The 8830-nt window shown below is 44.2% G+C and overlaps 1 protein-coding gene across 1 annotated transcript; it reads right to left on the bottom strand.

The window, feature by feature from the left end:
- Window positions 1-274: 274 nt before the first annotated feature.
- On the bottom strand, window positions 275-6906 carry LOC133414240 (zinc finger protein 691-like). Its single transcript, XM_061699509.1, has 2 exons — window positions 6510-6906; window positions 275-3309 (listed from the first exon to the last, which is right to left on the bottom strand). The coding sequence occupies exons 1-2, from the start codon at window positions 6625-6627 to the stop codon at window positions 1982-1984; spliced, it is 1446 nt and encodes a 481-aa protein (XP_061555493.1). The 5' UTR covers window positions 6628-6906; the 3' UTR covers window positions 275-1981.
- Window positions 6907-8830: the final 1924 nt, after the last annotated feature.

The following is an 8830-nucleotide window of genomic DNA, read 5'->3' on the forward strand; positions in this document are numbered from 1 at the left end:
TGCGCAAACATTCCTAACTGACTGTTGTGTTGCTCAACTATAAAGCGGCCATGAGGAAGAGGATGAGGAGGGCTCGGGGCGAGGTGCGCTATACTGCATGTACAATTCTCCCAAAGACTCAAATAAATGCCCATCATATATTAAAACTCTGTGGAAATGATGACAGAGAGCGTTAATTTGTTTTCTTTATATATATATATATATATATATTGACGAAGAAAAAAATGGGCTTTAGAAAAAAGGTCTTTTTTTATTCAGAGCAGAAGTGCAGTTGCTTGAGCACCACCTAGTGGTGCCTGGTTGTAGTTACTGCAGTCAGGCCAGCCTCCACGATTGTTCATCTTATGCCTTACAGCAAAACACTGCCCACGCACTGTGAGGGCTCATTTCAAAATAAAGGCCTGACAAATAAATACATTGGATATCAATAATTTGGATTCAAGATCCATCCATCCATTTTCTGTTCCGCTTCTCCTCACAAGGTACACCCTGAACTGGTCGCCAGCCAATCGCAGTGCACATAGAAACAACCACCCATTCGCACACACGTTCACACTTACGGGCAATTTAGAGTTGTCAATTAACCTACCATGCATGTTTTTGGGATGTGGGAGGAAACCGGAGTGCCCGGAGAAAACCCACGCAAACGCCACACAGGCGGGGTCGGGATTTGAACCCCGGTCCTCAGAACTGTGAGGCGGATGTGCTAACCAGTCGTCCACCGTGCCGGCCTGGATTAAATATAATTATATTAAAAAATGATTAATGATAATTATGTAAAATAATCGATTTGTTAACACACAACCAGTCAACTTCCGGGAGATACTAGAGTTTATTTGAACTCTGCATATACAGTATGACTCCAATTACATCTAACTTTAAAATAATAATAATAATAATCCCTTAGGTATTACAAAACCAGTTGACGTCCGGGATCCACTCAGGGAGTTTCCCGCAGATCTAATGTTGTATTTCAAAATAAACGTCCTCTGAAATCTGCACATTTGACTGGCATTACACCTGATTTTAAAAAAATCATTAAGAATAATCCCTTAGGTATCACAAAAGAAATCCACTTCTGGGGGACACTCGACTATCCCAGGATTACACCCAGGAATTGCGCACATATCTGATGTTGCAATAAAAAATTAGTCGAAATGTTTTCGTCTAAATTCTGAAATTCAATAGTTTAGTGCCCACCAGAGGCAGTCTGGTATTGTGATACCTAAGATTGTTTTCAATTTTTATTTTATTTTTTTATCTGGTCTAAATACAGTAAAATAGGATACCAGGCCCCCTAATATGGGCTGTTTGGTCCCTGTAAGACCTGTGTCCGTTTTTGGTCCACATTGCCGGCCGTTGGCCCAATTTGTTTCCAGTGAGGGTTGGTCTCCTCCAGTACTGCCCTGTCATTGATTGATTCTATAAATAACCTTTATGGACAGAATTTCTAGGTGCAGCCGAGGGATTGAGGGTGTCCTGTTCAGAGGTCTCCGTACGTCTTTGCTTTTTTTATATTTTTGATAATGTGTGGTTCTGTTGATCTTAGCAAGCAGCGACCTTCAACTCTTGCAGGAGCTGGTCGCGCCAGTGTGTGCAGGATGACAATCTGAGGGCATGATTCTCAGTCGAAAAGGCTGGAGGTCAACGACGGCGTCCTTCTCCTGGTCGGGGGAGGACATCCTGGCCCAAGTGGAGGACTTCAAGTATTTTGGAATCTTGTTCACGAGTGAGGGAAGAATTGAGTGGGAGATCGACAGCCGGATCGGTGCAGCAGTGATGCGGATTCTGTATCCATCTGCTGTGGTAAAGAGTAAGCTGATCCGAAAGGCAAAGCTCTCAATTTACCAGTCGAGCTACATTCCTGTCCTTACCTAAAGGACAAAATCACGGATACAAACGGCAGAAATCAATTTCTTCCGCAGGGTGTCCGGGCTCTGCCTTAGATATAGGGTGAGAAGCTCAGCCATCCAGGAGGAGCTTAAGAGTCGAGCTGCTGCTCCTCCGCATTGAGAGGAGCCAGATGAGGTGGCTCGGGCATCTGGTCAGGATTCCCCCTGGACGCCTCCCTGGCGAGGTGTTCCGAGCACGTCCCACCAGGTGAAAGCCCCGGGGACGACACAGGACACGCTGAGACGACTAGCTCTCCCTGCTGCCTCGGGAATGTCTCAGGATACTTCTGGAAGCGCTCGACAAAGTGGCTGGGGAGAGGGAAGTAGTCTGGGGAGCCTGAACAGGCAAAGGTTTTTTCGCCAACGTGGGTTTTTGAGTGTTGCCTTAAATTTCCCTTTTTAGAGAATCTTTTACCGCACACTGGGCAAACAAAAGGCTTCTCTCCAGTGTGTGTTCTTATGTGTGAAGACAAATGACCTCTTTGAGAGAATCTTTTGTCACAAACTGAGCAGGCAAAAGGTTTCTCTCCAGTGTGGGTTCTTGTGTGGGTTTTTAAACTATCCTTTTCAGAGAACCTTTTACCACAAACTGAGCAGGAAAAGGGTTTCTCTCCAGTGTGTGTTCTTGTGTGTGATGTCAATTGACCACTTTGAGAGAACCTTTTATGACAAAATGAACAGGCAAAAGGTTTCTCTCCAGTGTGGGTCCTTGTGTGGGTTTTTAAGCTTTCCTTCCTTGAGAATGTTTGGCCACAAACTGAGCAGGAAAAACTTTGTCCACCGTTGTGTGTTCGCCTTTCACCAGTGTGTGTTCTTGTGTGTGTTGTCAATTGACCGCTTTGAGTGAATCTTTTTCCGCAAATTGTACAGGAAAAAGGTTTCTCTCCAGTGTGTATTCTCGTGTGTCGTCTCAAAACCCACTTGTCTGCAAAGGTTTTCCCACACTGAGAACATTGCCAGCGTTTGTTGTCAGTGTGACCTGCCTTATGTTCCTGATCGTCATCAGTGTCTGAAGAGTGTGACGTTGTGTCGTCACTGTCTGATAGTGGAGCTAAGAGGCCGTCTCCTTGTGATGATCCACAGTGGTCTCCATCACCTTCTGTTGTCATGTGTCGACTTGAACTGCTACTTGGAGGCTCCGTCCCTCTGCCCTCCTCACTTTGAACTTCATTTTCACTCTTCAAAGGCACACAATTAAATGGCAACTTGGTGATATCCTGCTCCTCGACTTCCTCTTTGATGTGGGTTTGCCCCTCCTCTTTGATGTTGGGGGACTGTGTCTCCTCTTTCTCTTTAATGTAGGGGTGCTCCGGCTGCTTCTCTTTAATGCAAGGGGGCACCGGCTCCTCGTCTTTAATGTGTGGGTGATCTTCGGCCTCGACTTCTACCTTAATGTGGGGGTACACTTCATTGATGTCTGCAAGACAAAAGAATGGGAAACAAACATGGTTTTGTAATGTCAATTCTCTTGTTGAGACTTTGATGTGGTGTATTATTGTTAATATTTATATTTTAGGTAAACATACAAGGGGCACAGTGACAGACTGGTTAGCACATCTGCCTCGCAGTTTTGAGATTGCGGGTTCAAATCCGGCCTCGACTGTGTGATGTTCTCCCACATCCCAAAAACATGCATGGTCGGTTGATTGAAAAATCTAAAAAGCCCATAGGTGTGAATGTGAGTACGAATGGTTGTTTGTTTGCATGTGCCCTGCGATTGGCTGGCGACCAGTTCGGGGTTTCGCCCAGAGTTAGCTGGGATAGGCTCCAGCACGCCCAAGTGAGGATAAGCTGTACGGAAATGGATGCATGGCTGGATAATTATACAGGGTGAGGGGTGGCACAGTGGACAACTGGTTAGCACATCTGCCTCACAGTCCTGAGGACCCGGGTTAAAATCCGGCATGTTCTGCATTGCATGTTCTACCCGTGTCTACGTGCGTTTTCTCCGGACACTCCGGTTTCCTGCCACATTCCAAACACATGCATGGTAGGTAAATTGAAGACTCTAAATTGACCATGGGTGTGCATGTGAGTGTGAACGACTGTTTGCCTATATGTGCCCTGCGATTGGCCGGCGAATAGTTCGGGGTGTACCCCGCCCCTCGCCCGAACTCAGCTGGGATAGCACACCCGCGACCCCAGTGAGTACGAAAATGTATTGACATGCAAGGTGAGCCTGATGAGGAAAATAAGAGTTAAAAAAAAATATAAGAGTTAAGATTTATTGTAAATAAAAATAATAAAATTAAAAAGTGTAAAATTACAACAAGCACAAAAATCTCTGTATAAATAACGGTAATACCTTACAGTGGACCGCCGCATATTTGTAGTTTGGCATTTGAAAATTCACCCAATTCCTTTTCTTTTTTTTTTAAACCTATCTTTCAAATTTATATATTATGGCAAAACAATGCACAAAAACTGTTTTTATATTTTCATGGAAAAATACTATCAACAGGCTTGTCTTACTTTTGACTTTTGGGAGAATGTTCTATAAATGAAGATTTGAACATTTTAACTTTTTGGAAGGTGTGTGTCTCATGTAAATGTAACGCAGCATTTCAGAAAAACAACATCATACCAACAGTCAAACATTGTGGTGGTAGTAGTGCGATGGTCTGGGGCTGCTTTATTAATTCAGGACCTATACGGCTTGTTGTGATTGATGGAACTATGTCTGGCCCTTACCAGAAAGTCCTCAAGGACACACCAGCAAGTCAAATTCTGAATGTAGCATGTGAGCACAAAATTTTACAAACCGCTAACGAGGACTGAAAAATTGCTTTTTAACGTTTTTGGACAGATGTTAAAGCAATACAATACTGGGTAAACGTTCAAAGTCACCGTTAAATAAGTATTTGTCATTATAGTGTGTGCAAAACTGTATGTTAAAAAAAAAAAAAAAAAAAAAAAAAAAAAAGTCACTGTGTTGTCACAAAGTCATCCCAAAGAAATTCTAAAATCCCTCTGTTGCGACTCGGATGTTGAAGTGTCTTTATCGATTGACATGACTTCAAGACTGAATTCTTCCCCTTCAAGATATATATACATACATATATATATATATATATATATATATATATATAAAATAAATATATTTATTTATATATTTTAATTTGTCTTATAGTTATCTCTTGGCTCTCTCCAGTTTCTAATCATTACTTTCCTAAATAAAATTCCTAGTTCAATAAGTCTTACACGATGCACCTTGACTGCAATGGTTCACATTTCATATTCATAACCGAGTTCCATATGTTTCCCAGACTGCGTCACAATGAAATCCTTTCAGCAGTTTTGATTGTCCGTTGCAGTCGGAGTTTGTCTTTTTTTGTAGCAGCACCAAACCAGACTGTGATGGAAGAACACAGGACCGATTCGATGACCGCTGTGTAGAACTGTCTCAGCAGCTCCGGTGGCAGGCCGTGCTTCCTCAGAAGCCGCAGGAAGTACATCCTCTGCTGGGCCTTTTTGAGGACGGAGTTGATGTCGGTCGCCCACTTCAGGTCCTGAGAGATTGTAATTCCCAGGAACTCGAAGGTCTCGACGGTCGACACAAGGCAGCTGGACAACGTGGGGGGCAGCTATGGCGAAGGATGCCTCCTGAAGTCCACGATCATCTCTACAGTCTTGAGCGCGTTCAGCTCCAGGTTGTGTCGGCCGCACCGCAGCTCCGGCCGCTCCGCTTCCTGTCGATATGCAGACTCGTCACCGTCCTCGATGAGGCCGATGACAGTGGTGTCATCTGCAAACTTCAGGAGTTTGACAGTCGGGTTCGCTGAGGTGCAGTCGTTCGTGTAGAGAGAGAAGAGCAGCGGAGAGAGGACACAACCTTGGGGCGCCCCAGTGCTGATGCTGCGTGTGGATGAGGTGGCCTCCCCCAGCCTGACCTGCTGTGTCCTGCCCGTCAGAAAGCTGTAAATCCACTGGCAGATGGCATGTGAGATGCTGAGCTGGAGAAGCTTGGTTGAAAGGAGTTCAGGGATGATGGTGTTGAACGCTGAGCTGAAGTACACGAACAGGATCCTCGCGTAGGTCCCTGCACTGTCGAGGTGTTCTAGGATGAAGTGCAGTCCCATGTTGACTGCATCATCCGCTGACCTGTTCGCTTGGTAGGCAGACTGCAGGGGGTCCAGCAGGGGACCTGTGACACTCTTGAGGTGGTCCAGCACGAGACGTTCAGAGGACTTCATGACCACAGATGTCAAAGCGACAGGCCTGTAGTCATTCAGACCCGAGATTGCAGGTTTCTTGGGGACTGGAATGATGGTGGAGCGTTTGAAACAGGATGGAACTTCGCACAGTTCCAGAGATCTATGATCAAGTGGAGCGGATTGGATACACGACAAGGGCTCTCTACCTTGCACTATGAAGTGAAGGGAAACCCGCAGATTTATGGTAAGAATTAAGTCAATAATGATAGGTTAGATAATTATAATTTATTGATGCCCCCTAAAATAGGCCTAACGACGCCACTGGTCCACATATAATCATGAGCATGTTAATGTTAGAATAAACGTAACGCCACGCATACAGTGCCCGGGTGATGATGCATTCATGACAAACAAACAATGGAGCATGGAAAGGATTTCCTAAACAAGTGAGAAGTGAACAAACCTGGTGTGCGTAAGCCAACTCGAGGATGCGGCTTGCAAACGGCGTCGAGGAGTTGACGCTCGTCCTCTTTTGTTCCGCAAAGTTCTTCCTCGTTGTCTGCTGTCCTAGTTGCACACATTTTCACACGACAATCAAACTTTATTGATCTCTGCTGAGCGAGGCGTCGGTGACAAAAGCATCTATTTGTTAGCGGCTAGCAAGCGAGGCTGCGGCTAGGCCCAGGCGCTTCAAAGTGCGCCGTGACGAGTTAAACCTGACACGAAGATTTAACGAATGATGTTTTAGACCAGGAAAGTAGTGACGGACGCCCTGTGGCGACGCTTCAGCGCGTTCGATACTAATTGACGGAAGAATTATGTGGAGACGCGCGTGCGGCGCTTGTGATCGTGCGGAAGGAGAGCCCGCAGCGCGACATGTACGGCGACTCAATTGGGACAAACGTCCTCGAGCTAACGAGCTTGCGGTGGACCTGAAGTGCAAAACTCAACAGCGAAGAACTCAACACAACGGCAAGTTACAAAACACGACAGCAATTTAAAATAACCACAAGAAATAACTAATCACAACTAAACACGCCGGCAAATGAAACAATGACTTTTTAGCAATGGCACTTCTCTATCAGCAGGGGTCGCTATTGAGCCACTTCTCGGATGAAGTTGTATTTTACACAGCTGACGTAAACTGCTGAACAGTAATTACAGATCACTTCGGAAGATGTATCCTGGTATCCTCTGACTTTATTCTTAATTAAAAAGAATGGTTTCTCGCGGCACGGTGGGCAACAGGTTAGAATCAGAATCTGAATCCTCTTTATTTGCCAGGTATGTCCAAAAGCACACAAGGAATTTGTCTCCGGTAGTTGGAGCCGCTCTAGTACGACAACAGACCGTCAATTGACAGAGAACACTTTGGAGACAGAAAGACATTGAGAAAAACAGTCGCAGCAATAAAGGGTTGCTAGTTATCTGGTAATGCCGGTAAAAAATTTTTTTTTTTTTTTTTTTTTTGACAGTTGTGCAAAAAGATGCAGAGTCCTCCAGCACTTAGAGCAGTTCGAATGACTAATATTGCAATAGTCCGGTGCAATGACCGTTGTGCAAAGGGCGCCGAGACTTCAAGCGAGTAGTACGATAATCTGGGACAATTTTGATTGTGCAAATGTTACAGATACTCCTCAGTCAGTGTGCAAATGGAGCAGATGCTACTCTGGCATGAGTGGCCAGTATTGGTTAACAACAGATATGCAAATAGTGCACCGTGACGAGACTACGAGACTGAGTGCACGAGTAATATATAATTGGCCCGACAACAAACTCAAGACAAAGCGTCAGCCTCACAGTTCTCACAATCCCCGGCCCCACCTGTGCGGATTTTCCATGTTCTCCCCGTGCCTGCGTGGGTTTTCTCCGGGCACTCTGATTTCCTCCCACATCCCCCTCAAAAAACATGCATGGTAGGTTAATTGAAGACTCTAAATTGCCCGTAGGTGTGAATGCGAGTGCGAATGGTTGTTTGTTTATGTGTGGCCTGCGATTGGCTGGCAACCAGTTCAGGGTGTTCCCCGCCTCCTGCCCGATGATAGCTGGGATAGGCTCCGGCGCTCCCGCGACCCTTGTGAGGATAAGCGGCTCACAAAATGGATGGATGGATGGATGTTTGGTTTCTTCAATAATGGTAGCAACAAAACTAAAGAAGTGTTTGATATAAATTGTATTAATTATTCTTGCAAAAATCCAAATCCACAAATCCAAATGTAGGCATTCAAAACTCTATCTTTACTTTTTGATAAGAAAACCAAACAATGCATGAGTTTGACTCTGAAAACAACAAAAAAAAAAACAGTTACAACTGTTTTAGGCTCTTCATTTTTTAAAAACAAAAAACAAAAAAACTGCCTCCTCTTTTTTAGTATTTTATGTATTTATGACCATGTTATCTGTTTGTCCGTTTTTGTGTTATTGTAAATTGAATATTTTCAATAAAGATTGTTTAAAAAAGTAATTATTGATCGCTTGATCGAAGTTCATCCAATAATCAATGTACAGTATATGATTACAACAATACAAGGGAAATAGCTCATTGTTGGAAGAGACTTCCTCCCATGTAGAATATATTAAATTTTCACATCCAACAGATAATATCAGAATTTAACACATGATAGTGAGGATAAGCGTAATGGAAAATGGCTGGATGCACTTTTCAGAATCCGTTTTATTGGCCAACTATGTTGCAAGACACACAAGGAATTTGTTTCTGGGAGTTGGAGCCACTCTAGTATGACCCAAAAACAGCCACTATAACAAAATGTACCTTTAGGACAT

This window comes from Phycodurus eques, chromosome 15 (assembly GCF_024500275.1).
Source record: "Phycodurus eques isolate BA_2022a chromosome 15, UOR_Pequ_1.1, whole genome shotgun sequence".
Lineage (NCBI taxonomy): Eukaryota > Metazoa > Chordata > Actinopteri > Syngnathiformes > Syngnathidae > Phycodurus > Phycodurus eques.